We start from the raw sequence: 23972 nt of genomic DNA, 5'->3' as shown, positions 1-23972 counted from the left end.
TGCAGTTTTGACTTATGATATTTTCAACTTACGATGGGTTTATCAGGACGTAACCCCATTGTAAGTTGAGGAGTATCTGTATAACCAGGTATTATAGTTGGCAGTGACTATTGCTGTTAAGGACTCCTATTTGCATTGATCAAGTAATTGACACTGGTTCATAGGGAAGGGATTTCAGGATGACAGTTGTAAGAAAGAGCCCTAAATCTTTTAGGTAGGGAGAACAAGATCTACTACATACCATTTCTGTCCCTACTATTAGAAATGAAAAGATATCTATGGAAGGGATCAGGATAGGCCACCCCAAATTATGCCACTTTGGCATAAGGATTATTTTGAGCTGAAAGCAACTGAGAATCAACAAATGCAGGGAGAGTTCTCTGCACTCCCCTTTTCTGCCTAAAAGCAGGCATAAATTTCTCTTTCTCTTTGTGAAGGTGTCTCCCTCTCCAGCCCCAGGAAGAGCAGAAAGATTCTTATTGTCAGGTAGATAGCGAGGGATTCTGGGCCTCCTAGGGATGAAAGTGGGTGCCACTGTGGCTCAACCCCCCCAAGGGGTTTTCAGAGGGGCTCATGGGAGATCCGCATGCGCAATAAGACTCAGGTCATGTAACTCCCAACTGTCCGATCACAGTGGTTCCATGGTAACATCTGAACCACAGGGAGGTTCCTGTCCGGATGCTATAAAACAAGACCGAGACCATAATCAAGGCCTTTTTGCTGTCTCTTTTGCTATGACAGTGGGTCCAGTCATCTTCTGTGGTGTATGTATCTCGCTCTGCAAACCTATATCTTGCTCTTGCTCTAGAATCCTATTTTTCTCCTCTCAACAAACCTCATTTTCGTGCTTGCCTTTCTCTGGTGCGTCTGGTCATTCTTTGGCCATGAGCTCACCAAGAACCAACATTTCAGACTGCAACCTGACATTATCACCAGAGACAGATATTCAGCACCAAGATGAGCCTTCATAAACAAACTTTATTAAAATAACCCTTATCTTTCATTATTTCCCCCCATGTATTTCCTACTTTCCAACAATTTATCATCCCTTGCAGCCCAAACCCCTTTCCTTTGTTAAAATGATATACAAGCCCTTGAGTTCAACTGAGTTTAATGGCTTCCTGGGTTTTACTTCTTTTCTGTGAGTTCCTGTTGCACATAAAATAATAAAATTGTATACTTTTACTCCTATTGATCTGTCTTTTGTCATTTAAATTTGCAGACCCCTGTCCCAGAACCTAAAAGGGTAGAGGAAAAGCTTTACCTCCCCCACAGATAAAAACAAAATGAAAAAAAGCGATAAAAAGTTTAAGATAAGGCCGGGCGCGGTGGCTCACGCCTGTAATCCTAGCACTCTGGGAGGCCGAGGCGGGTGGATTGCTCAAGGTCAGGAGTTCGAGACCAGCCTGAGCGAGACCCCGTCTCTACTAAAAATAGAAACACATTATATGGACACCTAAAAATCTATATAGAAAAAATTAGCCGGGCATAGTGGCGCATGCCTGTAGTCCCAGCTACTCGGGAGGCTGAGGCAGTAGGATCGCTTGAGCCCAGGAGTTTGAGGTTGCTGTGAGCTAAGCTGACGCCACGGCACTCACTCTAGCCTGGGCAACAAAGTGAGACTCTGTCTCAACAAAAAAAAAAAAAAAAAAAAAAAAAAAAAAAAAGTTTAAGATAAACCTTTAACCTTGTGCTGCCCCAGACACTGGGAACAGGAGTTAGAGGGGCAGGCCGTGTGTTTTCACCTGTGTTCTTAAATATTTCAGACCGGCAGCCTGGAGAGGAAAGGGCCAGCATTCCAGGAACAGTCCCTCATCCTGGGTCTGCAGAATTTATTAAATACAGTGGACTCTTGAAAAACACAGGTTTGAACTGCGCAGGTCCAGTTATACACAGATGCTTTTCAAACTCAGATCAAAAATACATTACCCTCTGGATGTGAAACCCTCGGATACAGAGGGCTGACTTTTCATATATGTGGGTTCTGTGGGGCTGACTGCTGGACTTGCGTGTGCATGGATTTTAGTATACGTGCAGACTCTGGAACCAATCCCCCGTGTATACCGAAGGACAACTGTACGCATCACTTTAGTAACCTGGCCATGCAAAAGTTACTTTACACCATAAAACGACGTATAACAGCAGTTCCTATCATACACCTCTTGATTTGCAACATATAAATCAGAACTGGAACTCAAAAATGAGAGGAAAATAAGATAGTAAGACAGACAGACAGACGACAGACAAGCAAACCCTTAACCTAGCCACTTTCTCAAGAAATGTAAGGAAAAGGGGAATGAGAGACAAAAAGACAGAGACTCTATTTAGAAAAGGCTGCTCGACTACATGGTATTAAAAATTTTAATACTCTGGGCCCCTTAAGTCTATACCTTCAATAGAGAAAGTACTAGATTAAGCAAGAATACATAAAAAAAATGTTTGATGAAACATCAAGTGTTCTTGAGAGGTGTGATTGATAGCAAATTTAATTGCAATTTCTACTCCACTGCTTTGGTCTGATGGTGACTCCTGTGTTAACAGTAATAGAGTGAAACTTGCTTTGCTTAGCAAGGGCCCCCTATTCATAGCAACTGCCAAAGTGATGACCTCTGCTATAGCGACAGCTTTTTTATTTACAAAAAACAACCGCCCGAGAGCTTATTTCATACAAATTTTTTGGCTGTGCAAGGAGCCATCAGCAGCCTACTCCTTCCTCCTAATCTCAAAACACACACTTGCAAATGAATGCATTTCCAGGCCCCACAGGCAAACACTTTTGAATAGGTTTGGGAGGTTGCTATTTAAATAAATGTTTGCTTAATCTTGGCCATTATGAGTCTGCATCTGCCACTTAGGGGCTCCATTAATAGCTCCCAAGTTCTTTAGACTCATTGAGCCTAAATTTCCTCATCTATAAATTGGGGGGTGTGCCCACCTTCCTTACAAAATAGTTGCAAGGATTCAAAGGGCTTATAGCAAGGTGCATTAGTGCTCGGAATTAAGTTGCTGTTGTTATGATTTGAGAGGGCTCCAAGTGGCTGGACCTGGGATTTCTTCCTAATTTCCCTGGTGTAACAGAAAAGTCATACCATTCAAAGTGTTATAAAAAGAAACATCTTAAAGCACTAGAGATCTTTGAAGGAAGTTTTAGGTTCTGAGCATCAAACCAGGAGGCATATACAAAGTCACTCTGATTTGCAGTCATAGGAGACTAAAATAAGCTTGACCAAGAAGACTTTCTACTGAAATAAAAGGCTCCTTTCCATCCCACAAAGGGCCACTCTACGCTCTGATTTTTCCAGGGTTGTCATCTTGGCGCATGTCACCGTCTAAATAAGCTATCACTTTTTAGAGGCAAGAAAGCATCAGCTCCCTCCTGGACCAAGAGAGATACCTCCCCACGGTATGTCTGCTGGAGATCAAAACAGGAAAAGACAAAGATCTTAGAGATGCGTTTGACTGTTTACTCAAGGAGTTTTCATGAGGAAAACGTGCCTCTGTGACCCAAAAGAATCCCATCTTGTAAGAAGATTAACCCAAGATAATTTAAATCCCCCTTTGTCTCCTCTGGAGGAACTGCTTGTTTAGCAAAAGAAAAATATTTAAAGGGTTGTTTGAGATCTTTTGGTGATCTCTGGCTGTAGTGCAAAGGGGCGCTTTGTGTACAGTTCTGCCTGGAGTAACGAGAAGAAATTTTCATTTCAATGTCCCACGAGAAGCTATTAGTGCAATCACTGTTGTCACAATTTCTTCACAGCTTCTTTAACGGATGATTTGCCATTGGAAATTGGTTGTTTTAAAAAGGATTCTGAGTTCCAAAAGAAAGCCTCAACAAACATACTTCTAGAACTACAAATGTGAAAGTTCTAGTCTGTCCTCTGAAGAGGAGACAACAAACGCAGGAAAGAATTATGTTGCCACTGGAAAGAAGACTAGCTTAGCAGGCAGCAATTCCTCTCTAGGCTCAGTTTCTTCTACTCTACCACTCCTAAGCAGAGGGCTTTGAACAAGGCACTTCATCTTTGGACTTCCCAAATGGGCTGGACTGAATGTTAACCATGGTTCCTCCCAGTTCAGTCTAAGAATCAAATACGGAATTAAAAACCTGAACTAGAACACTGAACTACAAACTAGAGGATCTGGATTCTAGTCCTGCTCTGTTAACCTTCTGTGTCTCCTTGCATAAGTCACAGGACAAATTTAAAATATGCAACATTCCTGGAGCACTCCCCACTTAGCAGGCAATCAGCATCATCAATGCTGCCCAACCAATTCCTCATAAGAACTTTCTGAACATGTCTCACATTTTGGAGAGAAGGAAATAGAGTCTCAAAAAGGTTACGCAGCTAGTCCAGCTAGCAAGTGGAAGGATTAAACTGGAATCCATGCAACTGGATGCCAGAATCCGAGCTCTTATTATTTACTGCCACCTATAATGCTGCCTTGTGATTTTATGAAAGACACACATGCCAGTGTGACCTCAGAAGATAGCTGGGAGATGACACGCACACGTGCATATATACATGGTCTCTGAAAAGCACAAAGCACTGCCAAGACTGAGGGTGTGGTATTGCTTTCTGTCTATATTTGAGAAGAACCCTCAATACATTTAGAGCAGCAGCTCTTAAATGCCATCCATGGAATGCCAAGGATCCATAGATGGGCTGAAGAGGGTCTGTGATGCCATGAAATTGTATGCAATTATTTTGTGGGCATATCTGTGGGCCTTTCTAATACAAACGCCATGATTTTCAACAGATTCTCAAAGGTATCTCTGATTTGTAAGACTATAAGAACCACTGGTCCAGAGAAATAGAATTGAAACAAGGAGAAAGTCCAACAAAGTGTGATCATTGCAATCTCTCCCTCTGAGTCAAGAAAGGAACAGGGGAAGGGTCCAGTAAGGACAGATGATAGAAATTCCAGGTTCTGAGTCAAGAAACAGAATCTACAGCCTCAAGGCCAGGGGGCAACAATATGCATCTTCTCCTCTCTAATACATAGATCTTGTGACCTCCATGTCACAGCTCTTAACTCAGCAGCTGGGTCTTGTTCCAGTGCCTTCTGCTTACACAAGGTATATTTGCTTTGCAGCTGGAGGGGTAAATATTTCACCTGCTGTTATGCCTTTGGGATAAATATGTCATGTAATATAGGAGACAGCAGGTCAGGGTGTGTGCCTCAACCCCCCTTCCTGCTGATGAAACAGTTTAGAAAATAATCCTGCCTCTCCCTTCCACACTTGTCCATGTACACTAAAGATGCCCATTTCTGGCTACATGGAAAGGTTCGTTGTACCCATCCCCTAAATATTTAATGCTGCATTTTCCCCCACACTGAACTAATAAAGAGGACATCTTAACACCACCTACCCAAAACCCAAGCACATGCTTAAACACACAAACAGTAAATAAAATTTTAAAAATATATTAAAGCGGTAGGACTCTTCTTTTTTTTTCCCCCAAATCCTGGAGCTATTTCCCCACCACTACTTATCAAGATGTTTTTCCCCTTACTAAGTCAGAATCCCCTCCCGAACTTTGGGCTATATTTTTCTCTCCTCAGCACCGATTACCATTTAACATCCTATATATTTGAATTACTTTGTTTATAAGTTCCCTACTAGAATTAAGGTGTCCACATTATTGATGGTCCAGACCAAGACACCTTGGGGAGTGAAAAGGACACAAATAAAAACGATGCCAAGGCCAGGGGTGTGGACGGATGTGGGCCTGGGTAAGCGGAAGGTGCCATCACCTTCTCTGCAAGTTCCAAGCTCAGGGATTTGGGTGTGACTTTGTCCTCCGCTGTGTGCCTCCTGTCTAAATCAGCTCTGGACATCCGCAGGTGCTCATGGAGCTCTTGCTGGGTCACGGTAGTTACTAGCATGAGCTCTGTCTGTGTGGGCTGCAGGGGTTCGAGCTCTGGCTCCAGCACCAATTAGCCCTGTTCCATCCTGTGGGTACATTCCACAGCCTCCAAAAACTTCAATTTCCTCATTTGTCAGATGGCAATAATAATAACAGTACTTTCCCCACAGGACTGTATTAGCATGAAATGACATTATCCTCAGCAAAGCGCCGGGCGCAGTACCCGGTGCTCACTAAGAGTGAGCACTCGATACCATTGGCTGCGGTTATTATTACTTGTCTTCCCAAGCCTGTCTTACAAGGGCGTGCAAGGCAAATGCCTGTGACACTGTCTGCCCTGCACCCCTCACAGGACAACAGTAGGAGCTGCCTTTTATCAGCTGGATGGCTGACCGTGCCGTCTGAGGCTGAGACAGGCCCCTGGCCGGAGCCTGGCCCCCGGGACTCGGGAGCAGCCTCTCTCTAGTGGCCAAAGGTATGCGGTCTGTACCCCCTATTCTGAGGGAAAAGCAGCCCACAAAAAGAGATGATGGCTGCCACAGAGAGAGTTGAGAGCAGGAGAGGCCTGGGGTGCTGAGCCCTGGCTGTGGCTGTCCCCAAGGCCCAGCTGCATTTCTGTCTCCCCTGGGTGGCTGCTCGACCAAATGCTTCTGGGGGTCTATGAGCCAGAACCTCCTCTTTGGAGCAAGTGACTTCAAGCTGCCAAGTGCAACCAAGAGGGTCTCAACAAGGGCAGTGTGTCCTGTAGACAGCCAAGAGTCACGGTGGACAGAATCAGCACACTGACATACAATTGTTTTAAAAAGGGACAAACGAGGAGGAGAGGGTGAGAAACATTTATTGGTGCTCACACTATGCCGAGTGCTGTGCTAAATGCTCTACTTGCATTGTCTCACTTGTTCCCAACAGCTACACGATGTGGTGGACACCATATTTATCCCCATTTTATGGATGAGAAAGCTGAGGCTCAAACACCCAAAGAGCTTTCCCAAGGCCACACAATTAGTTCAGTGGATGTCCCTGCCGACTGCTAACAGCTCTTCCATCCCAGGTGATTGATTTTAGCCAGTTAGTGTGTGGTATTCCCCTGGGGAATCTTATTAGACCAGAAAGGGGAGCAAGTCCTACACTGGCCCAGCCCAACTGGAGGGAAGGACTTATATTCCCAGCTGGGTTTTCTGTCTCTCCTGTTTCGGTGAACTAGCCATAGAAGGAAGCTGATACTAAATGTCACAGGAAGCTGATGTTAAAATTGGTACAATGGTAGAACTGTCAGATAAAATACAGGATGCCTGGTTAGATTTGAATTTCAGATAAACAATGAATAATATTTTAGTATAAATATGCCCCCCATATTGCATAGCACATACTTTTATACTAAAAAAATAATAAAATTAAAAACTTTCTATATTTCTATTTGAAATTCACATTTACCTGGGTACCTTGTATTTTTATTTGCTAAATTTGGCACAGTGGAGAGAACAAGTACATGACAACTTCATGAAGCCATAGACTACACAGTACCTAAAACCCATACTACCTCTGAACTGCTGGTTATGTAAGGTAGTCAATTCCTTTATTGTTAAAGCAGTTTAGAATTTCTGTCACTTGCACCCCAAAGCATCCTGTCTCGTGCAAGTCAGTGGCTCCAACATAGGCAGGAGGGCTGCAGAACCCAAGCTCCCCCACCATACCAAACCCTAAAGGACAGAAACTAAATGTCACATTAAAAGCTACCAAGCCAACGTGTAGGACATTGAACTTGTATTTTTAGAGCAATAAGAATGCGGCTTGACAGACTTACTGGAATTCATCAGATTCTCCTCAGTCAATGTAAATTTTTTATTATAAAGTTACGGAATGTGAATTCACTTAAAACTGTAAAACGCCTTCATGAATACTAACAAACTCTAAAATGGCAGCAAAAGTGGCTGCTTAGAACCACCAAAACCATGAAACCAGAAACACCTAGCAATTCGAGATGAAGAATTCCAATTTGTAAACATTAGTGATAAATTTCTATGTAATTTGGTTTAGGAAAAAAAATCAATTGGTTCCCAGAAAAATTTGACTTTAGACCAAACCTGGAGCCTTGTAAAATAATCACTTAAAACAGGAAGAGAGTGTGGAAGTGGGTGCACCGAGTGACTGAATGGGCAACGGGGGACTGAGCTGCTCTTTAAGGGTGAAAGCCTTGTGCATGTGTGCTGTGTGTGTGCATGCCTGCGTGTGTGTGCTTGTGTGCCTGTGCACATGCATGTGTGTGTGCGCATGCGTGTGTGTTGGGCATCTTGTTCACCAGCATCAAAAATCTCAAGGTAATGACCCCAAGGAATTTACATGTGGTGCCAGGGACGTCATGAATGAACAGAAGCAGGATGCTGGGGTAGCCACTGTAGCTGTGGAGACCACAGAATTCCTGTGTCCTCATTTTTTGCATCCACCAGCTCTGAAGACCTGCTTGGGGCAGAGGCTGTCCCATAACACAAAACACGCAGCATTAACATCACCCTCATGCAGGCTCCCTTTAAGCCCACAAAAAGCTGTAATTTGGGGCATGTCAGTACAGAAGAAATGTGAAGTTAATGAGAATTCTAGCAAAGATATCTTTGGGAAAAGTGTGCACGCTCTCTCTCTCCATATATATACACACACATATGTATATTAGAGAGAGACGAATTCCAGTAAGTCTGTCAGTGTTTATATTACTCTATAAATTTAACAAAACCCCAATCAAAATACCAATAGGATTTGTGGGAGGGGGGCATCAGAAGAGAACTTGATAAAATGTTTCTAAGTTTTATTTGGAAAAAGTATAAAAATGTCTTTTTAAAAAAGAGCAAAGCAAAAGAGATTTGCCCAAATAGATATTAAAAGTATCATAAAACCAAAACAATTAGAATAGGCCAGGTGCCGTGGCTCACACATATAATCCTAGCGACTGGGAAGGCTGAGGCGGAAAGATCACCTGAGGCTAGGAGTTCAAGACCAGCCTGATCAACACAGTGAGACCCCCGTCTCTACAGAAAATTTGTTAAAAATTAGGTGGGCGTGGTGGCGTGAGCCTGTAGTCTCAGCTACTTGGGAGGCTGAGGCAGGAGGATTTTCTGAGTCCAAGAGTTCGAGCTATGATGACACCACTGCACTCCGGCCTGGGCAACAGAGTAGGACCTTGTCTCTAAAATTTAAATTAAAAAAAAAGAATAATGTGGAAGAACTACATGAGTATACAGGATGGCTCAACAGAACAGAAAGTTAAGAAGCAGATCCACATATATATAAAGATTTGTTCCATGATGAAATTGGGCATCTAAAATCAGTGGGGAGAAAGTGGATCAGTCAATAAACAGTGTTGGCTACCATGCCAGGGAAAAGAAAGTAAATGCTCTGTGAGCTCTGAAGGAAGAAGGTGGCTCTTAAAAGTGTGAAGTGGCAGAAAATAAACAGCAGAATAGTATGCACCCACAGAATGGCAGGTACCCACAGAACAGTATATACCCACAGAACAGTATATACCCACAGAACAGTATATACCCACAGAACAGTATATACCCACAGAACAGTATATACCCACAGAACAGTATGCACCCAATGAACAGTATGTGCCCACAGAAGAGTATACACCCATAGGATGGTATGCACCCACAGGACAGTATATACCCACAGAACAGCATATACCCACAGAACAGTATGCACCCAATGAACAGTATGTGCCCACAGAAGAGTATACACCCATAGGATGGTATGCACCCACAGGACAGTATGTACCCACTGAATGGTATGCACCCATACGATGGTATATACCCACTGAACAGCATGCACCCAGAGAACAGTATGCACCCACAGGACAGTATGTACCCACTGAATGGTATGCACCCACAGAACAGTTTGAACCCACTGAATGGTATGCACCCACAGGGCAGTATGTGCCCACAGAACGGCATGTGCCCAATGAACAGTAAGCTCAAGTGCTAAAGCTGTGAGCCCTCAACTCTGTTTCCCAACAAGAAAGGGAATGCAGTCAACTGGTGCACCCTCATCCACCCTGTTCGACTGCACTGGTTTCTTTCACCCCACTGCCAACCCCTCCTCGTAGTTAGAATCCCCACCACTCATTCCTCCCAGTAACACAAAGGATTCTAGGAAATTAAAAGAAGTTCTGTATACATTTTGAGATTCCCTGATCCTTCCAATTGTAAGGCATCAATAAAACAATCTGAGATCAGGAATAAATCTCACCTGTTTCCTTTTTTCAGGAGGAAGTGATGGATCTCCATCCTACAAAGAAACAAATATTACATTTTATTCTTCTTTAAAAAAAAAAAAAAACAGATGTGCTTAGATTCAAGGAACTGAACAAAGCTATGAACCTAAATTCAGACCTCCTCACCCTGAAACCAGTAATGTGCTGAACCAATCTCAAATATACCTTTTAAAAAACTACAAACTGAACCAGAGTTATTTTGGAAAAACCTCTAGGGAATCAGTTCCAATTAGGACCAAACCTATATATTTTTGAAGATTATGTGAATCAAAAAAACTGGATTTATCAAAACTATTTTTGGGCACAGCCTAAAGTGAAATAATATTTCATTTTGTTTGAGTTTCTCTTTTAAGTAGCTAAAACCAAAGGAACAGCAATAGGGATGTGCGCACACACAAACACACACACACACACACACACACACGAGTTTTCTCTATGGGCACAACAATGCTGGGAGAGATAGGATTTGCTAAAAATGAAAAACTAGTCCTATTAGATTTTTTGACTTTAAAAGGATTCAGTTCCTCTCTTTCTGTGCCATCTGGGAATACAAATGTCGCAGGTGAATAAGTAAATGCTCACTAAATGAGTAATCTTATATCTGATGCTGTTCACATATAAGTCAACATTATTTTAACCTGAGGAATCTTTCTATTCTGTTTCTACTTTAGGGCAGCTCAATGATCCCATCACAGATGGTCAGTGATAGTATTTGCACTTAAAAGAGATTGCATCAATGAGAAAAAAAGAAAAAAGAATGTGATATAGCACTATACAGTTGGTTGGTGTCATCCACTTCAGTATCATTTGCATCCTTAAAAATATTGCCATATAAAAACCTAGAGAAAATCTAACAGCCCAGGATGCGGGAAAGGTTATGAAAATGATGGATACAGCCATACTCTGGATTACTATGCAACTGTCTAAAGACTGAGTTAAATCTGTATGCACGGCCTAGGGAGATGTCCGAAATAAAGCTGAGTGAAAAGAGCATCTTTTAGAACAACATTTATACAGTGCTGTCCAATAAGACACTCTCCAATGACGGAAATGTCCTCTCCCTACACTGTCCGGTGCAGTAGCCACCATGGCAGTGTTCGCTAGCCACCAGCAGCGACTCAGCCCCCAAGATGTGACAAGTCAGACTGAGAAACTGAGTCTCTTATTTTATTTAATTCTAACTAATTTATCTCTCTTTTTTTTTTTTACAATTTTTTTTTGAGACAGAGTCTCACTCTGTTGCCCAGGCTAGAGTGAGTGCCATGGCATCAGCCTAGCTCACAGCAACCTCAAACTCGTGAGCTCAAGCGATCCTCCTGTCTCAGCCTCCTGAGTAGCTGGGACTACAGGCATGCACCACCATGCCCGGCTAATTTTTTCTATATATATTTTTTAATTCTAACTAATTTAAAATTAAATTTACATAGCCACCTGTAGCCAGTGGCCTCTGTATTAGTGCAGATTTATAATACGAATCCTTTTTTAAGAAACTCCATACAAATAAATTAATAAGTAAATAATTACACATATATTAGTCCCCCCTTATCCTTGGTTTCAGTAACCTGAGGTCAACCATGGTCCAAACATATTAAGTAGAAAATTCCAAAACTAAGCAATTCATAAGTTTTAAATCACACGCTGTTCTGAGTATGGTGATGGAATCTCTCACCATCCTGCTCATCACTGGGATGTGAGTCAGCCCTTCATCCAGCACATTCGTGCTGTCGAAGCCACCCACCCGTTAGTCACTGGGGAGCCGGCTCAACTATCTAAGCAAAAAAACACAGTGTATACAGGGTCCCCACTACCTGCAGTTTCAGGCATCCACTGGGGGGCTTGGCACATGTCCTCTGTGGATCAGGGGGTGTCTGTGGCACCTGTATGTTCACAGGTGCCAGAGCAAGCAGCCTGGAAGCACATACATACATATGCATATAAAAATATGTATGTGCCTTTCACTCCTTACTATTCCTACTTTCAAATTGATTGGATTTCATCATTTTTTGGAGAAACAGCACGTGAAAGTCCCCTCTTTATATCTTAACTGGGAGAACAGGAAAGTCGCCATGGCGTAACACGTACAATCAACTCTCGGTACTTCTTCTTCAGGGCCTGGTGGCGCTCTCGGAGCTGATTGGCCATGAGTTTGTACTGGTCCCTCTCCTGTTGACAGGTGTCCAGCTCCTTGGAAAGGATCAGCAGGGCTTCCTTCTTACTCTCCAGCTTCCTTTTACACACCAGGTACTGCAAAGCAAACAAACCAAGCAATCAGTCACCAACACCCACAGGCCCCCATGTAATACACACGGTACTTAACACACCCGGGAGGGGGTGTCTTTCTCCTTGTTAGAGATCATATACCCAGGTACATTCATTGGTAAATGACATGTACATAAAGGCTGTTACCATGTCTAACACGGAGTCCCCTCCCAAGAGAACCAAAACCTTGGATGTTCATGAACTTTGCCAAACTGGGACAGATAAAATAATTTAATTGACAATTAAGTTAAAAAGCAGAATATTTTTAAAAGTTACATAGATGGGTAAATAGATAGATAGCTGGATCCCAATTTTATTTAGAAAGGATTTATATAACCAGGTAAGATTATGTAAAATTTTATTAAAATTTTTACAAGATGATAGGTATACAAAGATATTTAAATAAAACTATATAAAAATATTGCTAACAATGATCTTTTGGTAGCAAAATTATTTACCCATGTTTTTACATTTTTATTTATGCTTTTCTGTGTTTTCTAAATTTTCGAGGATAAACCCAAACAGCTTCTATAATAAAAGAATTACCCAAAAATGTTATTAAAAGCAATTTAATTGAACCATAAATCACTGCAATAGATTGCACCTGGCCACGAAACCCAGCTGACATTTTCTCCTTGTGAATTTGCTCACCAACATGGCCATGATATGTATAACTACTTCTGTGATTCAAGTGCAGGCATCCACCATCCAGAGACCGATTTTAGGAGCTAAGTATTTTAGCCACACTTTGAATTCTCCCAAAACATCCGGGTGCACCTGGCTGAAACTCCTGCCTCAGAGTTACGGGATTTCTCTGTCCCTCCCTCTCCACACTGCCCTGTGCCACGAACCACCTGCCCTAACTCACCCATCACACCGGGCAGCGTGGGCCCAAAGAGGGCTCTTTACATTTTATTGGATATATTGCACTGTCTGGTGTTATTCACATATGTGAAATGTGGCACTAAATACCTTTTGAATTTGCCCCGTAAAAGACCAAATTCAGAGCATTCATGAAAACAATTTATAGTTTCATTATACACTCTGACACGAGTACTTTGTCATTATGGACGCTCACACAAAGCAGAGCGAGAATCAGCACTCGTACCATTGGAGTCAATGCTCTTTTATGGACAAAAAGCATTACTCATATATAGTGCTTGCTCGGGACTGACTTTGTTAAGTTCAATTTCAAATAAATGAAAGGGGAAAAAGAGAGTTTTGTGCATTAGCACAATTTTTTTTTCTTAAAAAAAAAGTAATTGCTTAGCTTCAAAAACAAAGGGGAAAGAAAAGCCATTCTGAGACGGATTTGAGTTCTAAAAGAGGACACTTCCACCTTGGATGAATTTTTATTCCTGGCAGTAATGAGGTTGGAATCCTGCCTTAAAACGTCCTGGATTTTGAGACTTTGACATCGTCTTCATGGAGGCAAAACGGTTCTGTTGCCACAGTGATTTCTCAAGAGTAAAATCCCCAATGAGTAAATATCAGAGGAGAGTGGTTCGAAAACCTGAACTGCAGTGTCCTAAGGGAGGTATTGAGATTTCACTGGGAAAAATACCATTTACACACAATTTAACAGATCTGCCCTTGCTCCTTCAGTTCTTTTCCCGGAACCAGCAGCCTCCGCTGTCAGTGCTGTGAGTACCAGTGACCCAAAGACAGCGACCTTTATCCTTTCAATTTATCAGACTCCAACCTGAGGTCCCAAAGACACTCGGTGTCTTCCGACTTTGGGGAAAACAATCCCCATGCATGGAGACACTGGAAGTTGCAGTAGCTAAGCTTAGATGTGACATCCGATCTATTGAAGGGGAACAGGTAAGGGCCTTACTGGCAAAATGGGAAATCAAGTTCCCCGACCTTGAACAGCAATCTGTGATGACCCACGAGAAAAGTCATTTCTCTCACAAGGCCTGGTCCGAACAGGGCTGCAGAAGTTGGGAACGGCCTTCTTTGCTTCTGGGTCTAAGGTACCTGGTAGAAAACAGGCACAGAGGCCTCTGCTAAGACCCATTGGCCCAGGATTTGAAGAGCAGAAACTCTGCAGTTCTTAACAATTTTATTCAATATTATTTATTTTCATCAGTAGAACGAACCTCAGGCTGAAACCTCATTTATAAAACAGCTCACAGTGGAGCTATTCTAGCTAAAGGTGGGACACCTCCCTTGTGGTCCCACCCTGCCCTGGTGTGGCAAGTCTTTGGCATCAACAAGGAACCCTAGAAAACACTGCTCTCAGTCCCCCTGGGATGCTTGTTAAAATGCAGATTCTGGGCTCCAGCCTAGACCCACTGAATCAAAATCTCTGGGACCTGGCTCGGGAACTTGCATTCTTACTTAGCACATTAGCATACGGCACAGATGATGCCTATTCAGCCCACAATTTGAAAACTCAGGCTCTAGAGGCCTCAAGCTTCACGGTGTCTCAAAAGTTAGAACCAGCTAAAATGGTCTAGAGGGACTAAGAGGCTAGCAATAGCCCACAAATGCGGGGTCAAGGCATAGTCACAAAGCCATTCAGGTGGGCATCTGTGCCACCTTTTGTAGCACAGAGGGATTCCAAACAACAAACATGGACTATATTTTACTGCATCTGGCTAAAACGCCTTTACAGTCACGCAATGCATAATAACATTTCACTCAACGGCAGATCACTTATATGACAGTGGTCCCATAAGATTAAAATACCATATTTTTACTTTGTTTTTTCTATGTTTAGATATGGTTAGATACACACATACTTGCCATTGTGTTACAAATGCCTACAGCGTTCAGTACAGTGACATGCTGCACAGGTTTGTAGCCTAGGAGCAATAGGCTGTACCGTACAGCCTAGGTGTGTAGTAGGCTACACAATCTAGGGTTGTGAAAGTGCACCCTAGGATGTTTTGCACAATGACAAAATTGCCTAATGACACATTTCTCAGAACATGTTCCATTGTTAGGTAACACATGACTGTATGCAAAATCTCATTAAAACAACAATAGAAAACTCTGGGAAGTGGGTGGGGGAGGGTTTGGAGAATGGGATGGAATTTCCATCTCACTCTAAAACAGTGAAAGTTTGTTCCCTGTCATGGCAGCTGATAAAATGTCCTCTTTCCTATCCTTCCGATTGGAAACAAACAACAAAAAACTAGATGGAAAGAAAAAGGTCATGAAGATCCTCCTAGCTGACAGCTATGAACAACCAGCAAATGTAAGGCTGAGGCATTAGAAAGGACTATAATTAGAACAGGAAACCAGACCATATAAGCTACTGTGCTTGGGATGGTTAGGCTTCTAGAGGAGGATAAATAACTGTAGAAGGTGGATCCAGCAATGGGACCATCGTGAACTGTTGGAACCTTGGGAAAGCCATAAAACACAAGGAATGAAATACATGTACACTCCCTGGGCCTCACACCAGAAGACGAGGGTGCTCTACAACTTGAAGAACCCACAACTTTAACACCACTGTCTGATATCATTGGGGGTGAAAGGTGCAGGGGAAAACATGGGGTGGGGGCTCCAGTCCAGCATGTATGACTCACTGCAAGTGCCCAGGACTCACTTCCTCTGCCTGGCCTAGGACAGCTGGCTTAATGATTTCCAAAGATTGCGACAGGGGGAGTTCTAGAATCTCTATGTAGCAAGGGCTTGAGGACAGCCACTTGGTTGGACAGGGTGCTGGGGCTGAAGCTGTGTCTACAACAGCAATTTATACCAGAGTGAGGAAAGGCTAAAAGTCTATCAGGTCAACATTCATGCTGATATTTCTAGTTCTCCTTTCCTTCCAGGCACATGGCAGGACCGTCCTTCCCCACTGCTTCAGTGTAAGGCAGAACCATGAAACTTGCTTTATTCAATAAAATAGGATTTCCAATGGACATGAGTCGCTTCCAGAATGAAGGCATTTGAGAGTCAAGGTACAAATTGCCAGGCTTTCTCCTCCCCTGCTGCAACAACGGTGGCGTGTGCGTCGCTCTGGAGCTGCTGTAACAGGAACAGAGCATGGAGCACAGACCACAGTTGACAACTGCCCTGAAGAGCCATTTGGATCTGTAGACAACTTGGTGTGATCCAGAAATAAATTATTGAGGCGTCAAGGTATGGAGATTTGGTTTGTTACTGAAGCACAACTTAGCCCATCCTGACTCCATATAGTCTCTATCAAAGAATTTGAGGGTGTGGATGGGTAGAGATTCTATTCACCCTGGTCTGCGCTTCTACTTAGTCACCACAATGATAAAGGGGATTAATATGGTCACTCTTAGTCTTCCTATTAACAACAACAAAAAAACAAGGTTTCATGACAAATGCTTTACACGTATAATCTCCTTTAATCCCCACACCACCACCATGAGGTTACTGTGTTTGTCATTGATACTTCATCAATGAGAAAGTGAGGCTTAAGTGAAAGAGTTTATGGAATGTGCCAAGAGATTGGCAGAGACAGAATTGGAACCCAGATCTTTATAGAGCCAAGCCTGTGGAACCCCAATTCCTGACAAACTAAGCATTCTGTGCCAAAAAACAAAAAATCTGAATATTCACAGAGTTGGTTACTACATCTAGTTTGTATTCCTTGCACAAGGACACTGAAGAATTTTGAATTTGGCGAATTTTCTGGACCTAGAACAAATGAGTAATAAAGGTTTTATTGATTCAACCAACTCCTCTAAAACTAGTGGGCCTGCCTCTTCTTTCCTCAGATGTAAGGCCTGAAGGAAGATGGAAAAAATTTTTTAAAACTCCACAAGCATCCCTCCCCGTTCCTTGTGAGAGAACCAAGTGGAAACAATAAGGTTTCCACCCACTTATAAGAAATGAGTTAACAACCACAGAGAGTCCACTTGCTTAAGGCTTCTTGGGCATCGCTTGGGTCATGGTCCTCAAATTTGGCTCAGAATAAACCTCTTAAAATTAAAAACAAAAAAAAAGAAATGGGTTAAAACTGAAGGGACTCAGAAAGGAACTAAAGGGTTATTTTCTCAACAGCGGTTTGATCAGAACAAGAGTTTTCTATAAGCTGTACTTGATCTCAATCATTCGGCCAACAGATGTTTTCTGGATGCGACCTATGTGTTGGGCATGGATCTAAATATTGGTCCCCTAAAGGGATAAATGTTCACGTTGGATGTTGAAAAGGAAAAACATGATGACTGGACGACAAAATTTTATTTCCTGCCATCTGAAATCCTGGAAGTTCTGAAAACTGAAAATGTTTTCCTATCTCGTGAGTGACCTGAGCTGCTCTGAGGGTATTTTTGGTCTTTGTCCCATGGAATGTGAATATTCATACATTTGCTGAAGAAAAATTAATGTGTTTGATCACTGGCTGCCGCTTGAGACTCTGCGGGGCGTGACACGTAATATAGAGAACACCACATTTCAGATTCCACAAACTCGCCTCTGAAACACATCTGGGGCCCAAGGACTTTGGCTATGGAAGCTGTCTTTGATGTGAAAGTGACCTTTGCAAATCTCTTCATAGTCTCGATGACATATGTGTGACTAAAATCAAACCTTTCTCAAACAGTAATTGCCAAAAAAACTAAGCATTCATTAGATTTCTACTTCCTCACACAGGCCAAGAAAAACCAAAAGCACGTAAAATGCAGTAAATCTTCAAGCTGTCATATGCTTATGTGCCTATTCCCATAGCCTCCTAACTTCTTTATCCTCTAGGATCAGGAGCAAATGCTGGAGCTGGGAGAAACCTCCCGGATAACCCAAGTGACTTGCCCAACTGCATGTTCCATAACACTGTTTTCTAAATTGGTCACCATATAGTAATTGCAACGCTCATTTTCTTTAAAAAAAAAAAAAAAAAAGATACAGAATAAAACAGAATATGTCAGAATGCATCCCATTCAGTAAGGAATGTGTGTTTCATGAAGCTTTTCTTTTCTTTTCTTTACTTTTTAGAGACAAGATCTCACTATGTTGCCCAGGCTGGACTCGAACTCCTGGGCTAAAGCAATCCTCCTGCCTCGCCTTCCCAAATAGCTGGGACTAAGGGTGGGTACCACCATGCTTGGCTCGATGAAGCTGTTCTTTTTGAATATGAGCATAGGAGTAAACACACATATATGCCTATTTTCACATATTTCTTATGGTCTGGCATTTCAAAAGTTTGAAAACTACTGTTCTCTAATAAATCACCCTGAAAATTAATTAATTCATTCAACAACTATTCAGTAATATCTGTCCACCTCACTGAGCTTACTATGAGCTTGAAATGGAGCATGTTATGTTAAAAGACTTTGCAAACTTTTAAAAAATTAAACGCATTATTTTTATAGCACTGAAGGCTAACAAAACACTTCCACAGACACTCTCTTATTTGATAGTCAACACTTTATGACAAGTGGGGTGAGAACAGCTTTTCCCATTTTATGGGCTAAATATCTGAGATTCAGTCAGGTTAAGTGTCTTTCCCAGGATCATATAACTAACAACTGTCTGCTCAAACCAGAACTTTCCCCTACACATTCCAGGCTCTTTTTACTCTTCTATATCAGCACCAAATGATTTATTAGCAGTTCAATGTGTTCTCTCTCTTGGTAAAAACCATATTTCAACAAGATACTCCCAGAGATAACTGTGTAACTCAGAGGAATGCATTTGAACTCACGGTATTTCAAGGCCCTGTTTGGAAGACAGGGAGCCCTCCTGGGGCCTTTTAAGTCATACTCCATGGGCAATAGCTAAGGTGCAAGAGGCCACCTATAGATCTGCTCAGAATCAGCCAACTCCATGTCCCCAAGAGTTCTTGCTAGCCGCATGGTGGATGACGGGCAGTTTAACACACCGGTGTCCTCACCAGCTGAATGGTGGGCATGTGGTATTTTAGTTTTCAAGGGCACTTGCAGGCCGAGTTGTACAAGTTGAGACAGGGCTTGGCTCTCTTTGGTAACTCCCACGCACCCCCACCAGCCCCCACTCAGGGATCTCATCAGTCCAATGGCTTTCACTGTCATCTCTGTGCCGACTTCACTGGCTCAGACCTCTCACTGGAACTTGTTCTAACATCCAGCTGTGGACGCATCACCTCCATCTGGATGTTCGATAGGCCTCTTAAACTGAACTCCTGATGTTCCCTCAAGACTGCCTCTCCCTTGCTATTCCCTCTCTTAGTAGATGGCACAAACTATGTGCCAGCCAAAACCCTGGAGTCATCCTCACCTCACCTCTTTCTCTGCCTGTCCTCATTCAACCCATCGGCAAATCCTCAGACTCTGCTTTACCTTCACAAGATGTATTGACTTCCAGTACTTCTTACCCACTTCCACCACTAGCACCTTCATTCAAGTCACCATCACCCCTGCTTGGACTGAGGCCCTAATGTCTCCTTCTCAGGATGCTCACCTCTGTCTGCTACCACCCTGACTCTCAATCCCCTTCTCTGGTTTTACTTTCCTTCATAGTACTTATCACTACTTGACCTTGAGTTACATATTTAATTACAGGTTTATTTTCAGCATCTCCCTCTCCATGACAGCAGGGACTTTGTTATATTCATTCCAGGTCCTCAGTGCTGAGAACAATGCATGTTATATAGCTGGTGTTCAATGCACACACACACACACACACACACACACGAGGTATGATGAAGCTGTGATGAGATGATGCATGAAGTTTTCTCATTCATTCTCTCTCTCTCTGTCTCTCCCCCTTTATCTGCATGGAATATATTCTAAGACCCCCAGTGAATGCCTGAAACTACAGATAGTACCAAATCCTATACACTCACATGGTAAAGTTTAATTTATAAATTAGGCACAGGAAGAGAATAACAACAACTAATAATAACACAGAACAATTATAACAATATACTGTAATAAAAATTATGTAAATGTGATCTCTCTCTCTCTCTCCCAAAATACCTTATTGTACTGTACTCACCTTTCTTCTTGTGATGATGTGAGATGATAAAATGCCTACGTGATGAGATGAGTGAGATGCATGATGCAGGCATTATGACATAGCATCAGGCCACTATTGGCCTTCTCACACTACATCAGAAGGAAGATCATCTGCTCTGGATGATCCTGGACCACTGAGCCTGCGACAGTTGGATGTCAGGTGTGGATACACTGACCAAAGTGACGATTCACGTCCCAGGTGGGACAGAGCAGGACGGTGTGAGATTTCATCACAGTACACGGAATGGCACATGATTTAAAACTTATGAATTGTTTATTTCTAGAATTTTCCACTTAATATTTTTGCACTGCAATTGACTGTGGATAACTGAAGCCTTGGAAAGCAAAACTGCAAATAAGGGGGTAGTACTGTAGGTATATATGTATGTACATATAGAGAATGAATGAGAAAACGAGAATGTATGTACATACAAACGCACATATTGAATGAGAAAACTTCATAATCACCTCATTACAGCTTCCCCATTCTTTGTGGCATATGCGGTACTGTCCCCATTTTATAGATTCCCACACTCGCAGCTAGGGAGGACTTCAGGAAGCATCTAGTCCAGGCCCCTCATTCTACAAACGAGGAAACTGGGATCAGATCAGTGCAGCCACTTACCCGACGTGCTAGTAAAACCCAAAGCCAGGACCTAGACAGAGGATTCTTCCCACTCCGTGTTTACCACTCTTTGCATGCTGCCAAATTAACACAAATTCATCACTAATGAGAAAAAAATGTCCAAAAATTAGAATGGTGCCTGGTACTTTTGTTATAATAATAATAAATACAGTTGTGCACATCATAATGACATTTCTGTTAATGGGACCACACCATAAGATTATAATAGCATATTTTCACTGTACCTTTTATATGTTAGATATGTTTAGATACACAAATATTTATCATTGTGTTACAATTGCCTATTCAGTACAATAACATGCTGTGCAGGTGTGTAGCCTAGGAGCAATAGGCCACACTACATAGGGTGTATAGTAGGCTACACCATCTGGGTTTGTGTAAATGCACCCTGTGATGTTCACACAATATAATCGCCTAATGACACATTTCTAAGAACGTATCCCCACCATTAAGCAATGTATGGCTGTAGATGATAATAACAGATGCTAATAAGTAGCCTGATTATCATTCACTAATAGATACTAACTATAGTATTCTAAATGCTATAAGAAAGATTTTAAAAACTCCCAGGACAGAGAGAAATGTGGTTTAGACTAATGGTTGAAAGCACAGCAGGAAGAAAAATGCCCAAGTTCAAATCTTTGCTTTGCCACTCACTAGCTCTGTGACAAATTCACCTAGCCTCTCTGGGCCTCAGTTTCCCCATTTTTAAATGGGGGTCATTATAGCACCTTCACAGAGTTGGTGTGAGAATTAAGAGTTAGTATAGGTAAAAGGTTTAAAACAGTAAGTGTTGTTATGTGTGTCAATTGTCATTACTACTACAGTCATCAGGAAGAGAGAGTGACCACAGCTTGGTAAAGTAGGTGTCCAAAGAGTTGGAGGAAGAGGTGACATCTGACATGGATTGCGGGGAACAGGTAGAGGGATTCATCGTGTGCGGGGACAGATGCAGCGGGACGGCTAGCGGTGACTGGGAAGACGATGCTCTTGGCAGGGCAGCCGCCATAGCAGAGCAGGAAGGTGAGAGGCCAGAAGATGGGCAGTCGGGACAGCGAGCGTGGCCCTGGGCTGACTGCGGAGGCGGGAACACAAGCTGTGCAAGACAAAGCCGGAAAGACAGCCGGTGGCCAGGTCAGAGGAGGCTTGGATGTGGGGCAGACAAGTTCAGACTGTATTCTTCCCGCAGTCAGGAGCCCTGAGGGGCTCTGAATAGGGGAGTGTCCTTAAGAATTCTCCTAGGAAGAAACTTTCATCCTGACGTCCTGTGGTGTAAATTATATTGGACCGTGCAGCGTGGGTAGAATGTGCTGCCAAGCTCCAGGGGGGAGGAGAAAGTGGCTGTGGGTCAGGACCCACCTTTGGATCCTGCAGTTTGATCTGAGCTGTCAGGCCTACAAAGAACGACTGGCTTTGCTGCTTCTGAACGTGGGCTGTGATCACCTTGGCTCACGCGGTATTGTCAGACAGGCGCTGCCAGGCAACCAGACGCATGCGCGGTTTTGGCCTCAGCCGCGGCAGCTGGCATCAGCATCGCACCAGTGGGTCATGTGGCTGCTCGAACACACTTGCTAGGGCTGAGCTGGGCAGGACAAAACAGGGACATACCCCACTTTCCGGTCACTCAGGAGGGGCTTAGGGATACCCACTCATTCTCCTAATGCCTCCACTTTCGTTCTTCAGTCAAGGTGTAATTCTGTTGGACAAGTTCAAGTGTGGAGTAGGGGACCACAGATATTTGCTCTTCTTCCCACCTCAGGAAGGTTTCAGTTTGTTTGGGGGAGAGGGGAAGGAAAAAAGAAACTAGTATTTTTTAAAATATCTACTATATGTCGCATACTGTTAGGAGTAGTAATAAGACCTTCATTTGATCGTAAGAGTAACAGAAGCAGCCACTATTTAGTGAGCATTACTATTTTCCAAACTACTCAATATTCTACTTGAAATGTCATATTTAAGCCATATGGCCGCTATGAAATAAGTTGTAATCTTAGTCCCATTTTAGAGATGAGGACAGTGAACCTCTGAGGTCAATTTGTCCTTCATCACAAAGGCAGTAAGTGGCAGAGCCAGACTCAGGCTGTTACTGACATATATCAATCAGGGTTCTTTGGCTGGAAGCAGAGTGACACTCTAACAAAGCGATATATGGGAAAGATACTGGCACTCAAAGACTTGGTAGGAGAATAAAGAGCTAGACTTAGAACAGGTAGGCAGCAAGGAAACTCTGGACAATGGAGGCAGGAACCTGGAACCACCAACCACCAGCTCTCACTGCAGGACAGGTTGGGTCAGACAGAACTCTGTTATGTTTCAGTCTCTTTGTTCCTCTGCTCAGGGGTGTCTCCAACTGGCCTGAAGCAGATCATGTGGCATCCTTTGCCTGGGGTGGGGACACACAGACCATATCCAGTGATAATACCCTCCACGCTAAGGTGCTGTTGAGAAAGAGAAATGGATGCTAGGAAGTGAGAAAACAAGTGTTCACTGCACCTACCCAGGGAGAAGCCGTTCCACTGAGTTTATTTCTCAACCTTACTCAAATTCCCCTTCTTGTGGTGCATGAGCAAAGGTTAAAAAAGAAATGGTGGTCATTTAGTAATAATCTTTATTTTAATTAACCTCTGAGTCTCTATTAACCCTACACAGAAACGCATGTTTGGTGCAATCAGAGCTGCAGGAACACTCAGGGAGAGACTCATGTCACACGGCTGCAGGTGGGGACACACCCACCAATTGGAGAAAGGGGAAAATACCACACACCAACAGACCAGGGTAATCAGTGACATGTGAATGGAATAAAGTCAGTAAAATATGCCCAGTTTTTGGTATGAATACTAGATCTCATAAAATATTTTTATTATTCTCTCAAAACTAGATTTCCTTTGAATTGCATTTCAATTACATTTTGAAAGCAGAGCTCATAACTCATTTGGAGATGTTAACTCACGCCCACACGCAAACACCACGAAGGTAACCTGTGCTTATCATCCCAAGATCCCAAGCCCACAGTGTTC

The 23972-nt window shown here is 42.8% G+C and overlaps 1 protein-coding gene across 3 annotated transcripts in view; it reads right to left on the bottom strand.

Annotated features, from left to right (window-relative positions):
* Positions 1–23972, bottom strand: part of CCDC149 (coiled-coil domain containing 149) — a 97834-nt gene that overhangs the window by 52478 nt on the left and 21384 nt on the right. For all 3 annotated transcript variants that reach the window (XM_069494252.1, XM_069494251.1, XM_069494253.1), the window contains exons 2-3: positions 12217–12378; positions 10110–10148 (exon numbers count right to left, since the gene is read on the bottom strand). In XM_069494252.1, coding sequence (XP_069350353.1) covers positions 10110–10148; positions 12217–12378 — 201 coding nt within the window. The remainder of the gene's footprint in view (positions 1–10109; positions 10149–12216; positions 12379–23972) is intronic.

The sequence above is a fragment of the Eulemur rufifrons genome, chromosome 19 (assembly GCF_041146395.1).
Source record: "Eulemur rufifrons isolate Redbay chromosome 19, OSU_ERuf_1, whole genome shotgun sequence".
In the NCBI taxonomy this organism is placed as follows: domain Eukaryota; kingdom Metazoa; phylum Chordata; class Mammalia; order Primates; family Lemuridae; genus Eulemur; species Eulemur rufifrons.
This window is presented reverse-complemented; position numbering and strand designations above follow the sequence as displayed.